We start from the raw sequence: 24,534 nt of genomic DNA, 5'->3' as shown, positions 1-24,534 counted from the left end.
GGCTTGATATACGAACCAACTCGTTCTTAGGAACCCCTATATACAGTTTGGTGATATTTTTCACCTGCCGTCGTAAGTGATGAACTGTTTATAACGCATCTCTCCTCTCTCTATTACAACAGTTGGCAAGCACCTAGACGTTGGTGCAAGGGTACAGTAGCCGCCGCAGCGACCCAGTTACTCTCTCTTTGCACAGTATGAACTATGCCAACTACGGGTTCGACCCGCAGCAGCAGCAGCAGCAGCATCCCGCATTAGACACGTCGTTTGCGAACATGTCCTTCGCGGCGGTTGAAAGCCGCGGCCGCCCCAGTGCCGGTGCCGGGGGAGCGCCAGTACAGGATACACTGCTGGCAGATGACGTGCGGCTCGAGCTTGCGATCAGGAACACGCAGATCGACTCGCTCGAGGCAGAAGTGCAGACACTCAAGAGGCTGCTCGGGCAGACCGGCTCGCGGCCCCGCGGGTCCGCATCGGGGCCCTCGGGGGAGTCACAGTGGGTCCCTAGCTCGCTGGATGATGTTGTGAGAGGGCTCGCGGAGCAGGTTGCTGCGCGTAACAAAGAGCTACAGAGCACGAGGGAGACGCTGGAGAGTGTGCTCACCGCAGTGGCACTCAACCCGTCGAATTCGGTCACCAAGACGGGACGGTACGACGTGGAGGCCGTGGCACATAAGATGGTCGTCAGACTCGAGTTGCTCAATAGGGAAAACAAAGAGATGGCAAAGATGCTCTCCTACGGCAGGGCCAAGGAATTGCAGGTCGAGTTGAACTTGGCACGGAAAGAGGCGAACGAGCTCAGACGCGAGCTGGACGCTCTCAAGAAACAATGAAAGTGGGAATACGAGGACTCAGAACCAATATATACCCTCCGGCATCACCACCATTGCTATCTTGGCTATCCAATGGACAATCATTACTATTTAAATTTAGCATAACTCTAAAATTCCACGCAAGGGGAGGTAGCACAATCATCAATCTCGACAGCATCTAATCTATATATTGTACTTTTGAATACGGGAGAAGTGAGGTGTGACGCTAAGCGCCAACTGCATTAGACTCAAAGCGGTGCAGAGTGTTGAGCTAGATGTTAAAACGTTCAGTTGTCTTTCTTGCTCAGTGTACCCATAGCCTCCTGCGATATTCTGTCATCTCTTCCACTGATTTACGAGAGACTAACACGTTAGTCTCTTTTCATGTACGCGCGGTAAAGACTCATATAGCAGTATTTATGACGTTTTACTAGACGCTCAACACAGCGGCATTAAATTATCCGTGATGCGAGATGAGTGTATTAAGATAGTTAAAAGGATAATAGTTCTATGGTTTTCTTGTGGTATGAAGCTGTATACAAGAGAGGGGAGCACAGCCAATTGGGTGGTCAGAGGATCACTATGTACAAATGAAATTGGACAAAAAAGCAAAAAATAAAGGTCCTACCCGGATTCGAACCGGGGTTGTCCGGATCAAAACCGAAAGTGATAACCACTACACTATAGGACCCAGAAATTTCTAATTTCTGTAAGATATGCTATTCTTACCTATGAACTGTTTTATATAGAAGTGTTCTTCTGTTTAGTTCTAAGCTAGAATATAGCTTCTTCCCAACTCCATTTTAAATCTGGCAAGGTCTTGCCCTTTTTATACTTTTATTTCTGGATCGCTCGTAGGGTTCTCCAGAAGGTTCTTTCTCTTTCCTGATCTCCTCGCTTTCACTTTTGCGTTACTACTGTGTTCTTATCCTTTTGGTCACTATGATTTTCTTACCAATGTGTCTTTATTATTTTATTTCTTATTGGTCTCTATCATTCTGTTTCCTTTTGGTCTCTATCATTTTGTTTCCTCTTGGTCTCTATCATTTTGGTGACTAATATCTTATTGGGGTATAGTCACCTTTGGGGTGCTTATGTTTGTCTCGAGGCGCCCACCCACGGTAAACTGATTCGAAAGGTGTAGCAACCTTTCGAGTGCTAATCTTTATCTCGAGGCGCACGGCCACGGTAAACTGATTAAGGTAAGGTTACCTTCTCCTACTCTGTCCTCCGTCGAGCTCTCTAGTTACTGTTCACAATGCTTTATGATCCCATGTCCTGCGTCCAGGATATAGGACCGCATTTCCAAGTAATGTGTGTCCTATTTCTGAATCTGATATATTACATTTTAGAAAATAGACTAACAGTCATATTCTAGAGAATATAGCACGGGAGAATACCAAAAAATAATGGATATCGGAGGCCACAATACTGCAGGACATCCAACCAAAGCAGATTCTGTCGCTTCAGGTATGGTATGTACTATTGACATTTTTTTGAGCGTCCAACACAGCACGAATTTTGCATATATCCAAAATTCGACCGAAACGCGCCAAATAGGTGGCACGCTAAACCTCTCAATGAGAAATTGCGACCTTCAGAGTACAGCACTGAGCCGCATCCGCAATGATCATGAACGAAGTTCTCGAAGCTTCTCAACGTGTTGTTAGTTGTTCCTCTTTGCCAAGACATATCTTAGTATCAGATAAGTTATTTTATAACCCTTGTATAAACGGTTTCTTGCCCTTACAGATGTAAGGAAAATATATATATAAAATAAGCAGATTGGAAATAATCTGTGTTGAGAATTACTTCGAGACGACGGTCTATATCGTGGCTATTTATATGATTCATTCTGGAAGAAATATCAAACAAATTCACGATGCGTTATAAATTCTTAATTCGTTTTTGCAAACAAATTGCGAAAATATCTCGTCTTAATTTTATCCACATTTCGCATTCCGGAGATGACTGCGTACAGACGCGTGGATACTGTTGACGTGTCATAAACACCAATTGTAGCATCTATTCCACGTAACGAAACGTCGTAGAGACATAAAAACTTCAGCATCACACCGGGTGCATGTTCGAATCTCTATTTCCAACAGATCACACAGCGATCATCATCAACACGCCCCGTTGGCGGTGCGTAAACAGCTGAACTCTGAACATTAAGCCAATGTTTTGCACGATCGTGCCCTCCTAAAGGTATCCTGGGCACACGACCGAACACTACCTTTAGACCAGAAGGTCCAGCATCATTATGAGGTCACACTGCGGTAGTTACACTGTTGAACAACTCAGAACTTGACCGAATCTACCAAAAATTAAAGATCCAAAACGCAAACAAGAGTAACTGAAGAGAGCAAAAGAGCAATTAACAAAAGTCTATATATCTACGTGCACTTATATATTAGCAACTGACTTTCCAAGTGATAGCAAATAGACACGTCAATTCGTAGCCATTTTAACTGTCCCCATTGTGCAAGGGCATCTAAGTATAAATCTTTTCCAAGGCACACAGGGGATAGCTTGGCCCAGTCATCTTTCTTGGCGCCCCCGTGTATTTGTTTCTGTTGGTTCACCCAAGCGGTCCATCTTCCTATTTGGGAGTGGTTAAATTCGTCGAAAGTTTTGGTATCAGCAATGGCCTTCTTGAACGCGTGCTCAAATGTTGGTTTGTCTCCCTCGAACGCGTCCCTGCTCTCCTCCAGCATTTTGGCTAAGGCGTCCTCGTTAGTTTCCAGACTACGAGCAGGGTTCCTTGGGATGCAGCCCTTGTTTATCATTGGGACAAACCCCCATTCCCCACCGTCACCCCACTGGAATTGCAAAGTCCAGAAGAACCACCCCCAGCTTGCTACCTGCGCAAACCGCTGAGTCAAGACGTTACCAAACGCTCTCACGTGGTCGTCACGATTTCCTGGAGTCTTTTGCCATGTCTCTTCAGAGAGAACACAGGAAAACTCACCTACCATAAAGTCCGCTCTGTCCCTAGGGAAGTTAACGGTCCTGGGCACGTCAGCAATAATCTGATCCGCAGTCTTCGCCTTGTCCTCCTCGGAGAAAGCACGGTAAACGTGTGAATCAATAACTATCTGATGCTGCAAGTTATTCTGTTGGACCCAGTCTGCCCATTGGTCTGGCCACCAGCCATCAGAGATCACAACGGGCAAAGTGTTGTCGATCTCATGGATAATCTGAAACGCCTTTAAGTAGTACGCCTTTTCATGCGTGGCATCGTTGCTAAACGTTGCCTCATTCACAACCTGCAAACCGATCACGTTGTCGTTACCAATACAAACATCCCGCACAATAAAGGGAATGATGTCATTGCAAACTTTGTTCACATACTTTTCCGTTCCGAAAAATGATGGAGTACCGTTCTGTATACCACTGTGAGCGTCGCCATTGGCCCCCCCAGGCAATCCATGAATGTCGATTAAAATACCAATGTTATGTTCCGCTGCCTTTCTAATCAAATCCTTCAAAACGTCCCAGGGTCTTGCCGCCTCGTAAACGTTCGCCAACGTAGAAAACGGTAAATCACCCAAGAGTTTCCCGTTATCAACGTGCCAGTACCCGATGGGCACCCTTAGAGCGGTAGCACCAGCTTCATGCTGTAGCCAATTCCAATCGATCTTGTTCATGTAATTGTTGTAATGTTCCCTAAGCTTTCCCACTGCACTATCGTAACTCTGCTTCGTGACCAGGTTGTTCACGGCTTCGTACTCACTGTTGCCGCCAGCCTCGAACACATCGTTGTAGATCCACGACTCCAACACAAACAAAGAGCCCAGATTGACCGCATAGTTGTACCTGTTCTTGTAGATCGCCTTCTTGTTAATCGTGCCAGCCGCCGAGTCCCTTCTCTCGTCCTTAATTGGGGGTTTATGGTCGTGGTGGGGTACCTCAATGTGCACCTGTTCGAATTTGCTCTTCAATCTATCAATCAAACCCATGGTACAAGTGTGGATGTGCTTGTTGATTGCAGTGGTTGACTGTAAGGGAAGAGATCTGTTTTCCAACAGGGAAGATGCTGCGCCCCTTATATATAGTTTCCTCGAGAGTCACAATTGCTCCACGTTCGTCGATAGTGACTAGTATAGCAACATCACCAGCAGATCAGGGCACGGCACTCCCCGCGACGTTGCGATGAAGACAAGGGTTACTGGGTCGAGTCTTTAGGGATGATCTTGTTGCGTGGTTACTCTCAGTGAGTAACAGTGTTATATTGGAGGACGGGCATTACAGAGGATGGGTTAGAAAGTTAGTATCGTTTCAATTGGTCCGAGAGCAAACTAGGTGTTACCTCCATGCCCAAGGGGGAAGGAGGGAGTTAATTCTAATCAGTTCCCATCCCCCAAACCTCGACTAGGAGATAGGTATCGCAACATGGTTAGGTACCGAGAGAAACTCACCCAAAACACTCATAGGTACATTAAATTTGCATCCACGCAGATACAAAAACGTTAGCTGATCCGCATCGGTGACGTGCTCGCGTTGAATTGATGTTGTTTCCGGTATCACAGAAGTAGCATTGTTTTGGCCTCAGTATGGCACGGATTGCTCCCACCAAAAATGATAGTGCACTACAAGAGACCGCAGCGCCGGAATATTAAATACTTCGTCACGGTCGTACATTGGCCGCTAGTGGGAGGGGCTGTTGTGCCCTTGCTATAGAGGGAACGGGAAGGCAAAAAATACTGAAGGATGCGAGGTTCGAACTCGCGCGGACACAGTCCAACAGATCTTAAGTCTGCCGCCTTAGACCACTCGGCCAACCCTCCATACAAGTTTTCATTTTTTTAAAAATTGAGGTTCACCGTGAATAGCCACTTTGCTAAAATCATTTCTCTTCAATAAACTGCCAAACTGTTAAATCCTCGTGGTTTCCGAAAGATGTCACATTGTTTGTTTTACCAGAAATATACTTACATTCATTGGGATGTGCAACCTTGGTGTACAGGAAGCACTATCTCCAAAGAATAATCAATCTTGATTTTGTTGTACCGTCTAATTCTGTGAGAAGAGGAGGATGCACAAGCGTGAGCCCTGGGGTCTACTGTTTATAGACCTTTGCCATTCGTAACTTAGACCGTTTTTAGGGGGTTGCTTTTTGAGGTTGTGGTATACGCCTTAATTCCACTACTTATCGCTACAATAGATACCTTTGTATGTGACAAGAGCTATTCATCAACAGAAGGTGCAAAATAACGCTTTAAAATGGTGACAAAGGAAGTGTTTCCCTTGTATTAATGAGCGCTGGTGTGGGAACTCTTGAAAAAAAGGTTTGGAGTGAGGAACCCTTGTTTATCTTGCACATCTAAGTTTTGCGTTCTCGCTCATCCGTCTTTCAATCTGCTATAAGTGGAGGCAGAATCCGTACACGACCCCAAAACTATTCAGTGATAGACATCAGGGCGTATTACTCACAGTATCGCCATTGAAAGGCTGACAGATATTTACCGTGTTAGTTACACACCCAGTGTTGTGTTCTTTGGGCGTGAGCTCCTACGTGGGTGATAACTCTGGAATTATTGCCAGACCCGTTATCCCCGCGACTCAACGCTGCCTCTAATCTTGCAATATCATCATCTAGTGGCGCTACTTCTACAACTTCCCCAGCGCGTTCTTCGGGGTAACCGAGATAGAAAGGAGGACCCTTTTTTCAAGAATATATATTTGTTCATCTTAATATCCGATAACAGCAGACGGATACAGGGCAAGATACTTTTGAAACCGACTACCAAAAACACGCCGAATCAATGATACGTAGAGCAATGAAGGGCCCTCACGAGGAGAAGAGTCAGACCACAAAGGGGTACGTCGTTTGGCTAAGCGTTTATGCTATTTTCTGGTTATGTTTTGCACTCAACAGAACAAAGAATGGTTACACCACGAGGATCAACAATCGATACACGTTAGACATTCCGACTAATTTTGAAGGGAAGGGGATGATTGAAATACGGAAATGTGTACCTTGATGAGGGGGGGTGGCATACAGATGGATCACAATCTGATATATTCTTCTGCAAAAATAACGCCAATGAGAGACGGTCCTGGTGTTTTCTAAGGTGTAACGCACTGGAACTCCCCTTCTTCATGGTTACAAGGCCGCAACTCTTCTCCAGAATTTGCGTTTTACAGTTTATGCAACTTGTATAGCGGGGCAACTTGGGTAAATAGTTTGCTGACAAGCTTAGATATCTGTAACTTTTTCAATATTCACGTGATTGACAACGGGACGGGGGGGTATTGGAAAGCGCACAGTCCATTCAGTCTTTTCTTCCCTTTTCCTTCGGAAGTTGATCTATGGCTAGAGAAGAGGAATCCGTTTCTATTTCTTTATGCTTGTCAAATACAGAAACAAGATGAACTGGGCGAGCAAACCAGGACCATAGTATTCCAGCACCCCCCCGTGAAATGAGGCTTTGTGATCCCCCAAATGACGTTTCTTTGCAACACGCGATTGTACGATACTACGACTCGGTCTGGTTTGTGTTTAGAAAATACGAAAAGAGAACACGACTGGGTTTACCCTCAACGTTCCCATTCTGTTGAGAAACATGTTGACCTCGATGTAACAAGAAATTGGGGGGGGGGGGGGAGGAGCTTGGCAGTTTGAAGTAAAACTCCACGTCGCTCGTACTTTGCACAGGGCACTGCCACCTCCGTCACGGTATACCCGTGCTGTCCTCTTCGCACTATTATACTCATACCGTCTTGGGCAACATCGCCCTCCCCCTTTTTTTCCCGCATCCCTGCGACTCTCGTTTAAAGCGCAATCTTGACATCGTTAAAACGTATAAGCAAGGGCCCCATCTTGGCCTGTGCGTGTGCCTGTGTACGCGCCTCGTACCCGAGACAAACGCGTCTCATTACCGGATGCGGTAGTATGACACAGTTACAGATACACACCACCCTTTTTTTGTGGTGCTAAACGGGCCGTTTCCTTCAGTTTTACCCTTTCGGGACAGCTCGTATAATCTCTGGGCGGCTGGACAATAGACGGGCAAGAGGTACCGTGAAGGGAAGCCGTATACGAGGGAGCAGTGGTGGTGGTAGTGGTGGGGACCACATAGAATCAGACAGCAGAATCCCTGGCATCTTCATCTTCGGATCGCGCTCCCCTCTCCATATTTACCGTTAGTTGTGCGTGTTTTCGACGGCACCCGCCATTGTTGAGATCCAAACGTCTTCGTTCCCTGGTTTCGTTGTTGTGGTTGTTTTGGGATGCGTGTGTGTGTGTGTGTGTGAACAACTGTTGAATTCGAGAGGGACAGCTTGTCGCTCGGCAGAACAACTGGCCAATTCGGTTACGCATTTGGTTTTCTGTTTTGGCACATGGACACACAATAGATGTCGCATTTTGACCGTTTCCAGCTGCGAGGTGCGCCTTTCCTGCGGTACCCCGATTTTTGTGTCGCCTGCCCATATTTTGTTTTCTGATTGGGGTTTTCCGCTCGTGTATTCGTATCGCCTTCGTTCGTATCTAGTTTGGAGTCTCTAAGTACAGGACCCGCCATCTTGGTCTTTCTTCCCCTCCCTCGCTCAACAAGGTTTATTCATACGTACGAGTGGTTTGGAGAGAGGGCGGGTGTATATATAAATGAGCCGTTGACTGTTGCGTCTCGGGTAAGTATTTACTTAGTTTGTATTGGTGTACCGAACAGAAAGTTTTGAACTTCTCTAACAACAGCCCAACCTCCAAAAAATGAGCGCGCTTTCTCCAGTACAAAGTTCATGTGAATTGACAAAGTATGAAACACTGTTGCCAGTGATCACCTCGTCACACATTGTCGAAGAAGCTTTAATATTCAAGCTAAACAAGAGTCTGTTTTCCATGGGCGGCACGTCGAAGGGGCAAACGCTTCCTGTATATACCAAACCACAAATCGCTTTACCCTCGCCATCACCATCCCCACTATCTTCTCCTCCAAGGAGTTTAGCAACCCCAGTTCTTACAAAAGTCAGAAATGGCCCCGATAAACCAGTCAATCAGCACTTGGCGGAGTTCCCAATCACACCTCCTCCAAGTACACCTTCCCCAGTGTCCACAGTACGGACAGGCAATGAGATAATGACCATTGCGAGTAAGATCCCGCTTTTCAGGAAAAGGAAGACCAACTACGTAAACATGGAGGCTACAATGAAGAGGGAGCCTGTAATATTAAAACTTTGTAACGTCAGTTATCCAGACAGTTTCAAAGGTGCAGTGGACAATTCAGTCGCGTTCACGGCGTCGCGAGGCAAGGGAACCCCGCATATGTCCACTCAACAGTTCCTAAACCACAACGACGTATATCACAGGTGCACCACGGAGATAATATCTTCCAAACACCGCAAGTTCCAGTGCAAGACGTGCTCGATGGCGTTCACTACGTCGGGGCACCTGTCGAGACACAACAAGATCCACACGGGGGAGAAGAACTACGTCTGTCCGCACGAAAGTTGCGGCCAAAGGTTTAGTAGACACGACAACTGCATACAGCATTATAGAACGCACTTGAAGAAGAAGCAGAGACAAGCGAAGAAGGGGAAAGTCGCCAAGAAATGAGAAACACACATGCATATACCCACAGTAAATAAAAATACGTAGCTGCTCCCATCGCCCCAACGTCAATACTATTCTTCACTGTACGCAATTGAAACCTTCGTACTTCAAGTAGAGGGCATCAAAAAGATAAAATTTGATATTATGTATTTTGGTTTTGAGTTCTTCCCTTCCGATGGGCTGTTCGAGGCGATCGACGAGTTTTGACAGGAATGAGTGCGCCTATCATCTGCGAACTGTGTCTGGGTGACTCTCCAGATATACGGGTCACGAAGATACCGAATGGTGCGGACTGTAAAATATGTACGTTGCCCTTCACGGTGTTTCATTTCAAGAAGGATCCAAGGTCAAGCACGATCATTAGAACGATCGCGTGTGAACGGTGTGCAAAGCAGAGAAACGTGTGTCAGTGTTGCATGCTGGATCTGGCTTGGCATATATCTATTGACGAGCGGGACCAGATTATATCGCTGATTAAGGGCCATGAGGTGAAAACGAGGGAAGCGCAGAATGAAATGATGAAGAGGTTTGTGGCTCTTAAGAATGGGAACGCTAAGCTGGGCGGAGCTGAGGTGACCGGAGATAGGGACCAATTGGCTCAGGTGATGGCTCAACTGGAGGAGACTCTTACCCGTGAGTCAGAGCAAAAAGAGGATGCAACGAACAACCTTAAAAGAGGTTCATCCAATTTGGGCAGTACAAGCATAACGCATATTTGGAAAGATCTACCCATGAGCGAGACTTTTTCCAGTGAGAACTGTGCTGGTGTACAAAGTTTTTTTCTGTTTGGGATAGACACATCGATACCGGAATGGCAAATTGACAGTACCATTGCAGATATTGTAGGGGACGAAAATTGGAAACAGACACCGTCGACGTCTCTGATAGTCAACCATAAGGCAACGTGTGGTGGGATAAAGTTCAAGAGTCAACTGCTAAGCGACAAGTTTGTCAAAGAACTGATATCCCGTGGCTGTTTGACCAGGGGCGGGAAGACCAAAGGTATCTTGGAAGTTCTCCGATTCCGGGTGTTTGTTCTTCCCTGGAGGCAAGGTTTCAAGATCACGTCCTTTGGCCGCAATATCAAGGAAAACATCAAGTTGAGGAATGCCCTCCAAGCGAAGATATCGAGCAACTCCTTCAACCTGGTCACCGAAGGAGACTCCCCTGGGGGGAAGAAACTTGCAAAATCGGCTGCGGCCAACAAACACAAGCGTGTGGGCAAGAAGAATAAGAAGAGTAAACGTGTATCCAACTTAGAACTGTAGTCTTGTCGATAGAGAGAGGCTTTTTTTCAGATACAAGACGCAACATTCCACTTCCCTAAAGAAACCTGTTCCGAAAACAAGAAGACGCTGAGGCAGCACTACAATGTGCTCAGGAACTCTTCCCCCCCCTCTACCACACGATTGACACCAAGCTGCTCCGCTACGCCCACCGATCACGTGCGGGACCCCCTCCTCATTCGGAAGAACTTCCGTCAACGTCACAGTGAAATTAAATATATATAAAGAGATGAAGAGAGGGAGACAAGATACAGGGAAGGAAGTGTCTTCGGGGGTTAGTGTTCGCTCTCTTGGGGACTGCTGTGAAGTTGCGTTCGGGACTAGAGCTGTGCTATAGATGTCCAACTACCAAGGTATGTGTTGACTGTGCCCTCTTTTCTTTCTTTCGATGTCACCTGTAGGTTTCTGTCAGTGTCTCTTTACTAAGTTACTAACAAGTGCATTGGCTAACGAAATGTGTGCATGTGCAATACAGAGGAGCATAACATTGAGACTGCTAATGCGGAGGACTCTGAGGAGCGGAGGGAGAGTCGGGCCCAGTTCCAGGAACTGTTTGAGCAGTTTGGCAGGAACAACCCGCAGTTCAACCCTGAGCTGATTGAGCTGTTCCAAAACATGCTCTCGCCGCTGCTACAATCCCAGTGGCACCCAGAGGACAGGGAGAAGGGCTGCTCGCAGGAATTCATCGATTCTTTGCCCCGCGTCCCGAGAAATAAGGTGCCCCTGACAGACACCTGCTCGATCTGCTTCGAGCGGTTCGGCAACGACAACTACCCGCTGCTCGCGCAGCTGCCCCACTGCGGCCACATCTTCGACCTGCAGTGCATCTCCATGTGGCTTTCGAACCAGGTGACGTGCCCGATGTGCAGGGACGTCGTGAACGGTCACAAAGTACAGGATTTGGACACCTCCAAGGCAGAGCTCGAGGAGGATTGGGGCATGTACGGGTGATCCCGAGAGGGAAGGGAATGCCTGTTAATATTAGTGTTAGCGGTAGCTTTATAGACGCAGCAACATAAACTAGTGAAAAGATAACGAAAAAAAATTATATTGTAGGAGTCAGTTCGAAGAGCAGTCTGAACAGATGAGGTCTCGTTTGCTGTTGGAGAGTGGCCGGCAGTGATCAGCGATGGGGAAGAGCAGTAAAGATAAGAGAGATTTGTACTACAGGAAGGCGAAAGAGCTGGGCTACAGGGCCCGTTCTGCCTTCAAACTGCTGCAATTGAATGAGGAGTTCCATTTTCTCGATGACTTGGAGAGGGTAGTGGACCTGTGTGCCGCACCAGGGTCCTGGTCACAGGTTCTGTCGAGGAAGATGTTTGACGAGGCTGAGGGAGACGTGCAGGGCAAAAAAATAGTTGCGGTGGACCTGCAACCAATGTCCCCGATAGATAACGTTACCACGTTCCAAGCGGACATCACGCACCCGAAGACGTTGAGCAGGATCCTGGAGCTATTCGGGAACGAAAAGGCGGATTTCGTATGTTCTGATGGTGCTCCAGATGTCACTGGGCTCCACGATCTGGACGAGTACGTTCAGCAGCAACTGATCATGAGTGCGTTGCAATTGACCACCTGCGTGCTGAAACCACACGGTAACTTCGTCGCCAAGATATTCAGAGGCCGCGATATCGACATGCTGTACTCACAATTGGGCTATCTGTTCAAGAGTGTCGTGTGCGCGAAACCGAGATCCTCGAGAGGCACGTCGCTGGAGGCTTTCATCGTGTGTCTAGACTACCAACCCCCAGCGAATTGGAGCCCGAAACTAGACAACAACGTATCAGTGGAGGAATTCTTCCACGATTGTTTTGTTGGCATCAATAAACTCTCTCTAGGTGACGATAGCCAACTGCCAGAGTGGCACGAAAGTGTAAGAACAGTCGCTCCGTTCATATCGTGCGGGGGGTTGGACAGTTTCGACTCTGACGCAACGTACCATCTGGATGAAGGCGATATGGCCAAGATAGAGAAGTCGCTCGATCCAGTGCAAAGCCCGACAAATCCACCTTACAAACGGGCACTGGAGTTGAAAAGGAGTGGGAAACTGTCGTCCTGTGTGTGAATAGTACATGTATGATTTATATACATCGGTATAGACTCGGCTGGAAACTTAATGGAAATGGCGAAACTTTGAACGCACTTGGACGTTGACAATCGTTACCAGATATGATCTGTAATATCTGGGCTGGACGCCTTCAAATCGTAGTCATGGGTGCTCCGGAAATTAAGCTGAACACTCCAATATGCAGTGTCACTATCCTCTCCTACACTTGAAGTCAAGATGATGTTTTTTACGGTCATTACACTCTATATATTGAACGTTATCTCCGGTCTCGGCGAAAGAGGTTCTTACTGCAAAGCAATTTGAGAATGTATACCATGAAAAGAAGCCTTTGAATTATCTAACCACACCTTCCCTTCTCGGAGAGAAGCAAGCACTGTCCGCCGCATTTTTTGTTGTACGAGGATGTTGTGGTGTATTATAATTTCGGATGCGAGTTAGACTCCACTCAACGGTCCTGCATTGTTTTCTGTCCTGCCTGCTCGAACAGTTTCCCGTTATGACTCTGGCAAATCTGTGCGCTTAGTTAACACATTTCCTACGCAATAACAATAAACCAATGTGTCTGCAAGATACGCCGTAGTCAAACAAGTCTATCTGGCAAGACCCGCTCCTTCTAAGTGCCCTTTTTCGGAACACATCAGTGGAGCGGCGCTTTCCCCCTCTCATCTCTAAATTACAACTATAAAGGCGACTGGGTATCTTGTCCTTGTTACTTCCCTTATCTTCCTCTTTCTCTGCTACCTCATGTAAGGAACCCTCTACGCAACAAGAATGAGTGTCAGCCATCACAACTCAACTGGGTCATTTTTGCCATGTGGTATCACTCTCCCAAGCATTTACGCCGATAGTGCGGACTATAAAGACCAAAATAAAATTTTCCAATGCGGGTTTCAACAGGGTAGAGTACAGTTCCCAGAAGACAGCGTATACTACGCAATCATCAATGCCGTCCAGTGCAACGGCAACAAGTGCCCCTGTGGACCAAAAAACACCATGACCGTCGACGAGAACTTCGACCAAAACCAGCTCTATTACTGCGGTGTCACCGCTGGCTACTACTATACCTCGAAAAAACTCAAGAATGCAGGCGGGAAACTAGAAGTTCCCCATAAATTCGGGCTTGCCATTGTACTACTGGCCCTACTGAACTGCGTCTCCTCGTCTCTATAGAATCGTATGTAACCTTCTGTGTGTTTGTAGTCATATATTTAGCAAACTCAACCATTTAAGTCCACAGTGATGGATTTTATTTACGTTTTTTCCATTTTGTAGAATTTTCTTGTTTGCTGACATTATTTCAATTACATCAAATTGAAGCATCAGACGCAAAAAGAATAAACAGAAGAATACTGATCACTTGATCTAGCCACCAGTGCAACCAAATGGAGGATGACATAGTTGAACACAGCGACATTTTGTCGGGCCCCTCTCAGCGTGCTCCAGGGACCCCCAAACGGACTGTAATTGGCTTGAGAAGAAAGCACAACTCGCCCAGTAAGAAATCGCTACTTGAGACATTGGCGATAGCTGCTGCAGTTGCCTCCAAATCAGATACCAACCAAGCCCCAGATGATCTGCCTGAACCGAAGCTTAAAAGGGAATTATCAACAGATTTTGATTCGAATACTTCCCCACCAAAGAGGAGGAGGGGAAGACCAAGAAAGAACAAAGTCGAAGGCGAGGTTGCAACGGTTACTGTGAAAAGAAAGGTTGGGAGACCAAGAAAAATCAAACCGGAGGGGGAGGATGTGATTCCCCTGAAGAGGAAGCCAGGAAGACCCCGCATAATTGATGTGCAGGATCCGCCGGTGAAAAGAAAACCGGGGAGACCACGCAAAATAATAGACCCTTCTGGGGGGACGTTACAAACGGATAGAAAGGCCAAGAAAGAAATTGTAGGCGATCTCACAACGACTAACTTGCTGCCTAAAACATTCAAGAGACCGAAGAAAACACTGATCGATGCAGAGGCTCTTAGAGAAGAATTAGCTGATGGAGGAGAATTGGATGATGAAAGTGATGAATTTATTGGAAACTCCTCCACCGGTTCTTCGGAACTACCATCTTCACCAATGTTTGATGGGATGCGACCTTCTACAAAATCAAGCCACGCTTCCAAATCGATTTCTGAGCTAAACACACCTTTGAAACCAGGGAAGAATTTCACCCAAAACTTGAACCGTGACTTTATCTCACCTTTGAAGAAAATGGTATTAGATAATTTAGGAGAGTTTGCGGGAAATACAAGTACCGAACACAGAAGACCTGAACTGGCGTTGAAATTGGATAAAAACTTCGTAGCGACTCCACTACAGTACAATCGCGCGGATAGAAATAAAACTGCAGTTGGGAAAGCCGAAGCGGACGGATTCGAGTCATTCAAAAAGTCTAACGATTTTTTCGATACATACGAGGGCTATTTTGACCAGAAGAGAACAAAAGCAGTTAATAAGAAATCAAAAAGTTCTATGGCAGCAGCACCAGATGTGACGCGAGCCGAGTTCGCGACCATTTCAGAAGTGTTCAATAAGAGGTTTTTGAAGGATAAGAGGAAAAAGTTGTTTGAAATTCAGAAAAAACTGTTCACACAATTTTGGTTCGAGGTCACCCAAGGGTTCACTCTCTTGTTTTATGGTATCGGCTCGAAACGGAATTTTTTGGAATCGTTTGCCTTGAATTATTTATCCAAAAAATTGGCATTACCAGGCATCTCCTGGAACGGACAGACAGCTGGCGGCAAGACTATAAACGGTATACCCTGTGTCGTCATAAACGGATACAACCCCACTTGTAACTATAGGGATATATTTTATGATATCTCAAAATTAACTTTACCGGAAGAGATAACTAAAGCAGAGACAAAGTTTTGGGGTAACCATGTAATGCTGTCCATCTCCAAAATGGTTGAGTTCTACAAAACGCAACCTGCGGACATCAAACTGATCCTTGTTGTACATAACCTGGACGGGCCTAGCGTCAGAAGGGATGCATTTCAAGAGATGTTGAGTTCGTTGGCCTCAATTAAACAAATTGCCGTGGTGGCATCCACAGATAACGTCAGCGCCCCTTTGTTGTGGGATAACGGTCTTTCACAAAACTTCAATTTTGTTTATCACGACGTTACCAATTTCGAACCGAACACAATAGAGTCGACATTCCAGGATGTCATGAAAATAGGAGCAAAGGAGACGTCGTCTGGTATAGAAGGTGTAAGATATGTGCTCGAATCTCTGACATCAAACTCCAAGAGACTGTACAAGACTATAATCACCGCACAACTCACGAAAATCGACGCGGATGCTGATGCACAGAAAAAACATGCAGTTTCGAATGGTGGCCTAAAATTAGGCGTGGAGTTCAAGCGTTTGTTGCAACAGTGTGCAGAGGACTTCATTGCATCTAACGAAATTTCTTTGAGAACCATGCTGAGAGAATTCATTGAGCATAAGATGGTCATCACGAAGAAGAATGCAAATGGTACAGAGGTCGTATGGATCCCTTTTACCGTTTCCGATTTGAGGAAAATTTTATCCACTCTTTTGAACAATGTCGAGTGAAACAAAAAGAAAAAAGACACTCAGTACAAGCAACGAAACGTTCTTGCACTCCTTTAAGTAAACACTATTCTCTCTTGATATCATCATCACCATCAACATCATGTAGACAATAAAATCAACTTCACGTTCTACAAAAAATAAAATAAAAGGAAGTAAAGAATCAAAACTCGACACGAATTATGGCAAAGACTTGGGTTCGGATATATACAGCATCACTGAACTGTTCTTCTCACACTGTGCTGAAAGCTGATTGCTGGTGTACCCGCCGATTTAAGTAATCTTAAAGTATACATTGCCTGGCGAAATCACAATGTCTTCCACGAGTGGGACTACGAAGTCCAACAGTGTAAAGACAAATGTGACCACGAGCATATCTAATTTAGCCATCGAAAAGTTCTCTGCTGGTGAGAGCGTCGCTGTGGGCTCTCATGGAGTTGAAATTGTCAAGTATTTGACAGAAGGGGGGTTTGCACAGATATACCTAGTAAAACTAACCGAATACCTTAATGAGTTTGACGCCATTGATATCCAGAATCAAAGACAACAGCAAGAATTGAAGATCGGAGACCTTGTCTGCTTGAAAAGGGTTATGGTATATGACGAGGCTGGGTTGAGTGAGATGAAAAACGAGGTCAATGTGATGAAGCAACTGAGGGGGAAGCCCAACGTTGTTCAGTACTACGATTCCAATGCGACTCGAAACCGCGGAGCTAATGGCGGATTTGAAGTATTTTTATTGATGGAATATTGCCCCAACAAATCGCTGTTAGACTACATGAATCAACGACTAACCACAAAGCTAACCGAGTCTGAGATCCTGAACATCATGTATGACATCACACTAGGTGTCTCACAGTTACACTTCTTGGACAATCCCCTTATTCATAGGGATATAAAGATAGAAAATGTTCTAGTAGACCATAACAATAGGTTCAAATTGTGTGATTTTGGATCCACTAATATATGCCCCCCCATTGCGACCACGAATCAGGACATTTCTGTCCTAACACACGACATTTACGTCCATACAACGCCCCAGTACAGATCCCCTGAGATGATAGATCTTTTCAGATGTTTACCCGTAAATGAAAAGGCAGACATTTGGGCGCTTGGTGTATTCCTTTACAAACTGCTGTTTTACACAACCCCCTTCGAACTCACGGGCCAGTTTGCCATATTACATTCGAAGTATGAAATCCCACAGAGTCACTATTCAGAAAGGTTGTTGAATTTGATTGTCGTTATGCTTGCTGAAAATCCAAACCTAAGACCCAATATCTATCAAGTGCTATCTGAAATATGTTCCATTTTGAATGTAGAAGTGCCAATACCTGATATCTACGGCGCTGGCGTGTTTAATTTCAACAATTTTGCACTTTTCCAAAAGAAGGTTCAAAAGATACAATCGCAATTATTTCAAATGGTACAAGATCGTACCAAATCACGCTCTCAGCCAGCTCCAACTTCAAATGAAGATGTGCTAAATGACCTCTATGTCAGCTACTTTGATGTGGCCCCTAAACTGACCAACCCTCATCTTGAAAATGAAAATAGTGCCGATAAGACAACGTTTCCTGACAACAGAAAATCAATAACCTCCGAAGATAGATTGTCCAGACACACCAGCCACACTTTAGACTCTTACAAAAGTGTTCCAACAACTGTAACGTTCCCTCAAACGGCAGGATCCGACCAAGCCAACCATAAGGCGAATGGGGAGGGTAGATATTATTTGGGTGTGGATGAACTCAACTTAATGACTAATTTAGATGCCAAGTGCAAATCAAACGATCCCTCAGCTGGTCTGAAGAATCAAAATATGGGGAGCTATTTAGCAAACACTATGACAACAAAACCACAACGTCAAAAAAGTATGAGCTCATATTCTTCTGGGGCCATTTCAGCGAAGAGCATGACGAACGTCTCAAAGGTGGCGTCCAGCAATTATATCGAGGAGCTTGTAATTAAAGACAACCAACAAAGAGGGTTAAAGCAACACAAGTCGAACAATCCATTTCCAAATATGTTCGCAGATCTCCAAGCAGTGTCCAAAGACAATAGTGCTGTTCCCGCTGTTGTAGAGAAACAACAAAATTTCGAAGCCACCAACAGGGGCAATAGCCAAAATGGCTTCCCCAATAACTCTACATCAACTCCTAGGACTGCTATCAAGGGTCAATCTTCCATACATATTTATCCGGACACAAATCCAACACATCAAATGCCCTTTGAAATTTCCTCAAACGACGTAGGTTCACAACCTCAACCAAGTGTGGTGGATCTCGTCACAGACAGTAACAATTTGAATTCGATCCGACCTGGAGGTCTAAGTGCTGGGCCACAAAACATTATTTCAAGTAAGCCAAACGTTGTACAATCGGACAGACATGACACCACCTCGTTTGTTCCACCAGGAAATAATCAGGACAGGAATAATGTGAACAATATTAAGAACACCCTTCCACTTCCCCCTACCCAGCTACCATTCTTAGTTCCACAATCCGTGCCATCTACAAAAGTACCAAAAGAAACATCGAATCCTTTTCCGTTTGTTTCCCGGGATCAGCAAAAACCACAACAGTTATCACAACCATTGCCTATTACTAAGCCACGCGCACCTGCTGAGACTTTAAGACCACTACAACAACCGCCGGTGCCTGCACCCCGTACAAAGCCAGTAGTTGGTGTTGACAAAGTCCTGCCACCTCCGACGAAAAAGAAGACACATGGTTTAGAGTCTTCTCAATTGCTCACAGATCAATCATTTGGGAACAGCAATTCGGCAGACAGGCGACCAAACCACCCCGGAGCACTGAAGTTTAGCTACAATGAAATGGACTTGTCTGCTGATGAGGACGAAAGCACGTACGATTATGGTCGTGATGAGGAGAGCACAAATGCGAGCGGTAGACTCCCCTTCCATCATGACCCCAGTTCATTGTCTGTGGCTTCAACTGAGAGCATCGAATTAAATTTCAAGAAGAAGGGTGGGAGGCATGGTGTACAACCTCAAAGGGTAGTATCCCCAAAACCAGCTGGGAAGCGCGACATTATGGGGGGTAATTTGAATAAATCAGGTAATGTTACTATCAATACACAGCCGAAGGGAACCAATTCCACAGCCCCCCCCTTACACGGACGTCATTCATTGGATCTAAGATACCAGGAGGTTGATTTTTCGCAGTCTAGTCTCCGCGATGGGATCAAGCGTAATCCCTTTGGGGAAGATTTCAGCACGGATACGCTATCGAGCAATAATGGGGCAGGCCCACATTCGTCCTCCGGTAGCGATGTGATATCAAGGACCAGTGCAGCAGCTGCTGATACCCGTCGAACTGACCATAATGTATCCACTGGAAGTTTGGACACGGATAACAGCCAGCCTTCTGACGCCGATCGGTCTTTTCAAAGGAAACCAGTACGCGAAGCAAAGAAGAACGCGAACGGTCGCACTTCATCTTTGGCGCATATTCGAGCCTCATTGGATATTGAGAGATTACGAAGTGACGCCTCGCTTGGTAACTTAACAGGGTCGAACGGTAAGAGGTCGTCGTTCTTCTCCATGTTCAAAAACAAAAAGAAGTAAGTCCCGGGCACACTCGCGGGTGAATATTGTATAATACATCGATATATATATATATATCTATACAAGTACGAGCACGTCTCGAAACACAGCATAAATATTGAAGGTTCATCGCAGCGCCTTCACTTTTCCCCACCAATTCTGATTCTACCTACTACTATTACTATTATTATTGTATATATTTTTTGCATTTGACGTTGCTGTAACTTGCAGAAGCAAAACAAAGCTAAGCTGAAGTGCACTGCTATAGATAGGGTATACTGATACAGGAGTAGCTTCGGCGACAAATAACGTACAGTATGAGCACGATCAACCTTACAGGGAAATGCACAATGATGTGGGTCCCCACTATAAAGCAAATGCGTGCGAAATCTGGCCAGAAACGCAATATCGTGCTCGAGAAAATGGACGCGTTCGTCAGCAAGCTGTACTGGATGTACTACGTTCACTTGCCGTTCTACGTGATGACATCTGACGATGCATTCTACTTGCATGTTTTCTTCCTGTCGATATTCAGTCTCAGTCTGTTTGGTGTGATTAAGTACTGCTTTCTCTGATAGACGACCTCGCGCGTGGAATAGCATTCCTAAGAACAAGGAGGCTGGTATAAGAACTATGTATTTTATATAGGTATACAGGGGGTGTATACTCATAAAATCACAGGTAGACATTAGAAGCATTACCTTCCTCAGATAGGTTGTTTAAAAGTTGTTCAAATTCTTTAATGGAATTGAACGACACAACTGTTACACACACAGAAACCAGCGCCAAACTCACTATTGCATATTATAAAACCATGACTCCTACTGTTGATGAGTTCCTATCGAGGATTGGTACCATTCCTCAGGTTATCGATAAAGATGAATGCATATACTGTTTTGAAACGGTGTACAACAAGGTAGACGAGGAGGACCACCACTCACTCAATATATGCCTTCAATGTTTCCAAGCTGTTTGTGCGAGAGATGTATCATTACACCAAAAGGTGACCCAGTTGTCTCAGGGTGCAGAACATACCCAGTACTTGAACGTTTCCAAGAGGGCGAAGGGGGAGGAGGGACATGAGAGCGACGAGGCCTCAAAGAGCAAGAAGCTGAAGTTACAGGTTATTGAAAAGAGCGAAGATGAATTGTACCACACGTTGTGGTCACTTGTGAACATTGCCAATGGAACGACTACCGTTGTGTCAGCAGAGACAGACGCCCAGGGGACTGCCCCTGAAATTGTGCAAAAGATTTTGAATGCCAAGTCGCAAGCCTCGGTGAACCAGGTGCACTCCTGGGAACTCCAGCTTAAATCGTGTCAGCATGTTCAAAGCCTTCAACCAAATGTGGAAACCCAAACTATCGACTTGTCTCACTGTTTTGATTGTGAACTGAACTCGAACCTGTGGTTATGTTTACACTGTGGACATGTCGGCTGCGGTCGTCAGCAGGTTGGTATTGATGGGAACACGCATGCCTTGGCACACTATGACTCGTGCAAGACTCACCCTCTGGCAATCAAATTAGGGTCGCTGAGCGAGTCATCGTACGATCTGTACTGCTATGGATGTGACGATGAGGTAAAATTTGATGATTCGCAGCAGTTAAACAAAGTACTAGCAAGCTACGGTATTGATCCATCAATGGGGAATGCCACTGAAAAGACTCTGACGGAGTTACAAGTGGAACAGAACATGAATTGGGATTTCCAAATGACAGACGAGAGTGGCCATGAGTTAGTGAAATTGAACCCCAGTAAAGAGGTAGGTTGTGGGTTAATCAACATGGGGAACTCGTGCTACCTGAACTCAGTGCTACAATGCTTATTCCAAGACGAAACTTGGACCGGGAAACTGCAAATGGCAGTTGGTGAAGAATTCCCCACGGATGTTGTTTTCCCCTCAAACAACTTACGATGTCAGTTGATAAAATTGTATCGCGCAATGAAGTTGGAACCTGAATTGTACCCACAGGGCATCAAACCGCAATCTTTCAAAAAATGTTTTAGTGCAGGACATGAGGAATTTGCGTCTCAAAGACAGCAGGACGCCATGGAGTTTTTAACGTACATGATTGACAATTTAGACAAGAAACTGAGCCCTACATGCCCTGGCGATACTTTCAAATTCCAAATGTGCTCACGGATCGAATGTACGGAGTGCCATGGTGTGAAATACGTACCTGAACAGGCAGAATGCATCCAGATCCCATTAGAAGAGAACAAGGACAAACAGTCTCTGACAGAACGACTTTCAAACGTGTTTGAGCCAGAAACTATCGAGTTCAAGTGTCCGGCCTGTAAAAGTAGAAGGAGCGCGATTAAAAAGACTTTCATTGAAACGTCACCAGACGTGTTGATTTTGAACCCTATTCGTATTGGGATCGATAGAACCACTTGGCAACCCGTCAAAACCTCTGCGGAATTAACCTTTAACGAGACAGAATCCCTCTCACCTTTCGTTTTTGAGAGACCTACGGATGGGGAGAAATTGCTACCTGAGGAAGAGGACGACGCAGTTGCATTTACGCCCCGTGAGGACACGATGGCGCAATTGATGGAAATGGGGTTCTCCTCGAATGCAGCGATCAGAAGCTTGTACCATACGGGTAATGTACCTGACGGTGAAGTGGCATTGAGTTGGTTGTTTGAGCATGTAGAGGACGCAGATATCAACGAACCGTTTACTCCGCCGAGCAAAGACGACAAGGGTGGGTTGACTGTGGACCCTGCCGCCCTGGAACAGATGGTATCCATGGGGCTGGACGCGAAATTGTGTCGCAAGGCATTGCTGCAGTATTTGAATGATGTAGCGAGCAGTGTCGAGTGGGTGTTCTCGCACCCGGACGACGATGGGTCTCTTGAGACAGAGACTGCCCCACAGGATACTGCAAACGCGGCACGCAAGTTTGGCCACCCGGGTGGGTCAATTTACAAACTGTACGGTATAGTGTGCCACAAGGGTAACTCCACGCAGTCTGGCCATTACGTGGCTTACATTAGACAGCGTGATGGGCAATGGACGCTGTACAACGATGAAAAGATTGTTTGCGTGGAGTCTCTTGATGAGGCACTACGTAACGGTTATATCTTCCTATATAAGCTATGTTAGTCCCGTACTTAGTAGAAGAGTGCAATCAACAGAGCCCAAAAAAATATAATTAATTTATACTAAACTATATATAAAGATATTATACGAACTGAACATTATTACAGTGAGAAATCTTGAGGTTATTCCGAGGGTATATTTACATCAACAAAGCGGCGGCGGCCAAGAAACCAGCACCGACACCAGCGGCGTTCTTTATGGCACCGTTGGCACTCTGTTGGTGGACAGAAGCAGTCTGTTGGATTTGACCGTCAGTGATTTGAGAGACGGCTTGAGTGGTGGCCTTGGAAGCGGCGGAAGAGGAGGAAGCCTTGGCGGAGGAAGATGGAGCAGCAGAGGTGGTAGCCTTGCTGGAGGTGGTGGCCTCGGCGGAGGTTGTGGTCTCCTTAGCAGAGGTGGTGGTGGTGGCCTTGGCGGAGGTGGTGGCTTCAGCAGTGTTGTACTTGGCTCTGACGGAAGATAGGGCTGGGGCCAATCTCTCGTTGTACCAGGACAAACCGGTGATGGTGCTTGTGATCATGTTGTAGTCCAAAGCAGTGAACAAAGAGGTGTAAGAGTCGTCCTTGTAGGTCAAGACCTGTTGATACATGGACAACAATTGAGGAGGAATCTGGAACCCGCCAGTGTTCATTTCCAAACCAATGTATTGAGCTTGGTTGCTGTTGATGTCTTGAACAATGGCGTAGATTTCAGCACTCTGTTCGTCGGTCAAAGCAGAGGCGATGGCAGCGGAAGAAGCGATGGCAGCAATGAAGGTGGCGAATTGCATTTTATTTTGTTGTATGGTGAGTTGAATAGAGAACGGTTTATATTCTTTGTTGGTTTACTGTGAAGAGAATAGAGACAGAGAAAGGCTAGAATTGAAGAGAGGAACCCAAGAAACATTTTCCAAAGTTCCTGAATGGAACCGCCTCTTATATAATGTAAGGAAAGTGAGCAAGTGCGAAGGAAAAAAGAAAGGAAAAGACCTAGTGAAAGGTGGATTATACAAGAAATACGAAGCCCATCATCACCGGGCTCTTACTACACACACAGGTCATCACAGGAGCTCTCCTTTCTTTTTTTTTGGTTCCCTCTTCTGTTTCGTTCTCCACGGACCAAAACACAAGTACCGAGAGCTACCCAACATAACAAACCAACAAAAATCTCACTAATGGACTCCCAGACCTACCCCTTCCTTCCCTCCCAACAACTGGAACAGGAACAATTCGTTAGCGCTCCCACCGGAACTACCACTACCTCTAGCACCGCTGCTGACTTCAGCGCAAAAAAGAAAGGTTCAACACATTCTCGATTCGGCATCGCTTTCCAAAAAGGGACGCAAATGTCCCTAAACGGCCACAGGCAACCGCCTGCTATTTCCTCTTTGGGAAAAGAAATAACCAATCTCGAGACTGGTGTCTGTTTTGTTGAGTTTGCCAGCTCGCTGGAGGTAGCCCGTCGGGCCCAAGTACGGGTGTACCCGTCTCTTCCTTGTGCTTCTTTGGTTGGGCTTTTTGGGTTTTTTTCCTTGAAGAGTGCCCTTGCACAGAGTTCCAATTGAGCGGTTTCTCTCCAATTAAGAAAACACAGAGACAGGT

At 45.8% G+C, this 24,534-nt stretch overlaps 11 protein-coding genes and 2 non-coding genes across 13 annotated transcripts; 9 read left to right on the top strand and 4 right to left on the bottom strand.

Annotated features, from left to right (window-relative positions):
* Positions 1-197: 197 nt before the first annotated feature.
* MUM2 (Mum2p) lies at positions 198-833 on the top strand (the record flags this gene model as incomplete). Its single annotated transcript, XM_022610084.1, has 1 exon — positions 198-833. One exon carries the CDS (start codon positions 198-200, stop codon positions 831-833), a length of 636 nt encoding a protein of 211 aa, XP_022466416.1.
* A 598-nt stretch (positions 834-1,431) lies between these two features.
* KNAG0Jtrna3Q lies at positions 1,432-1,503 on the bottom strand. Its single transcript has one exon. It is a non-coding gene; the product is annotated as a tRNA-Gln (tRNA).
* A 1,705-nt stretch (positions 1,504-3,208) lies between these two features.
* On the bottom strand, positions 3,209-4,774 carry MRX18 (17-beta-hydroxysteroid dehydrogenase-like protein; the record flags this gene model as incomplete). Its single annotated transcript, XM_022610083.1, has 1 exon — positions 3,209-4,774. The coding sequence occupies one exon, from the start codon at positions 4,772-4,774 to the stop codon at positions 3,209-3,211; it is 1,566 nt and encodes a 521-aa protein (XP_022466415.1).
* Positions 4,775-5,519: 745 nt separating this feature from the next.
* Positions 5,520-5,602, bottom strand: KNAG0Jtrna6L. The gene has a single exon. It is a non-coding gene; the product is annotated as a tRNA-Leu (tRNA).
* A 2,927-nt stretch (positions 5,603-8,529) lies between these two features.
* On the top strand, positions 8,530-9,372 carry KNAG0J00870 (C2H2-type zinc finger protein; the record flags this gene model as incomplete). Its single annotated transcript, XM_022610082.1, has 1 exon — positions 8,530-9,372. One exon carries the CDS (start codon positions 8,530-8,532, stop codon positions 9,370-9,372), a length of 843 nt encoding a protein of 280 aa, XP_022466414.1.
* Positions 9,373-9,581: 209 nt separating this feature from the next.
* Positions 9,582-10,637, top strand: ECM2 (Pre-mRNA-splicing factor ECM2; the record flags this gene model as incomplete). The annotated part of the gene is made up of 1 exon (XM_022610081.1): positions 9,582-10,637. One exon carries the CDS (start codon positions 9,582-9,584, stop codon positions 10,635-10,637), a length of 1,056 nt encoding a protein of 351 aa, XP_022466413.1.
* Positions 10,638-11,117: 480 nt separating this feature from the next.
* On the top strand, positions 11,118-11,606 carry KNAG0J00850 (uncharacterized protein; the record flags this gene model as incomplete). Its single annotated transcript, XM_022610080.1, has 1 exon — positions 11,118-11,606. The coding sequence occupies one exon, from the start codon at positions 11,118-11,120 to the stop codon at positions 11,604-11,606; it is 489 nt and encodes a 162-aa protein (XP_022466412.1).
* A 178-nt stretch (positions 11,607-11,784) lies between these two features.
* Positions 11,785-12,720, top strand: TRM7 (tRNA methyltransferase TRM7; the record flags this gene model as incomplete). Its single annotated transcript, XM_022610079.1, has 1 exon — positions 11,785-12,720. One exon carries the CDS (start codon positions 11,785-11,787, stop codon positions 12,718-12,720), a length of 936 nt encoding a protein of 311 aa, XP_022466411.1.
* A 1,385-nt stretch (positions 12,721-14,105) lies between these two features.
* ORC2 (origin recognition complex subunit 2) lies at positions 14,106-16,280 on the top strand (the record flags this gene model as incomplete). Its single annotated transcript, XM_022610078.1, has 1 exon — positions 14,106-16,280. One exon carries the CDS (start codon positions 14,106-14,108, stop codon positions 16,278-16,280), a length of 2,175 nt encoding a protein of 724 aa, XP_022466410.1.
* A 310-nt stretch (positions 16,281-16,590) lies between these two features.
* AKL1 (serine/threonine protein kinase AKL1) lies at positions 16,591-19,866 on the top strand (the record flags this gene model as incomplete). Its single annotated transcript, XM_022610077.1, has 1 exon — positions 16,591-19,866. One exon carries the CDS (start codon positions 16,591-16,593, stop codon positions 19,864-19,866), a length of 3,276 nt encoding a protein of 1,091 aa, XP_022466409.1.
* Positions 19,867-20,195: 329 nt separating this feature from the next.
* On the top strand, positions 20,196-20,420 carry TSC3 (Tsc3p; the record flags this gene model as incomplete). Its single annotated transcript, XM_022610076.1, has 1 exon — positions 20,196-20,420. One exon carries the CDS (start codon positions 20,196-20,198, stop codon positions 20,418-20,420), a length of 225 nt encoding a protein of 74 aa, XP_022466408.1.
* A 239-nt stretch (positions 20,421-20,659) lies between these two features.
* Positions 20,660-22,957, top strand: UBP14 (ubiquitin-specific protease UBP14; the record flags this gene model as incomplete). Its single annotated transcript, XM_022610075.1, has 1 exon — positions 20,660-22,957. One exon carries the CDS (start codon positions 20,660-20,662, stop codon positions 22,955-22,957), a length of 2,298 nt encoding a protein of 765 aa, XP_022466407.1.
* Positions 22,958-23,093: 136 nt separating this feature from the next.
* TIP1 (putative lipase) lies at positions 23,094-23,723 on the bottom strand (the record flags this gene model as incomplete). Its single annotated transcript, XM_022610073.1, has 1 exon — positions 23,094-23,723. The coding sequence occupies one exon, from the start codon at positions 23,721-23,723 to the stop codon at positions 23,094-23,096; it is 630 nt and encodes a 209-aa protein (XP_022466406.1).
* Positions 23,724-24,534: the final 811 nt, after the last annotated feature.

Source organism: Huiozyma naganishii, chromosome 10, assembly GCF_000348985.1.
Source record: "Huiozyma naganishii CBS 8797 chromosome 10, complete genome".
Taxonomy (NCBI): Eukaryota; Fungi; Ascomycota; class Saccharomycetes; order Saccharomycetales; family Saccharomycetaceae; genus Huiozyma; species Huiozyma naganishii.
This window is presented reverse-complemented; position numbering and strand designations above follow the sequence as displayed.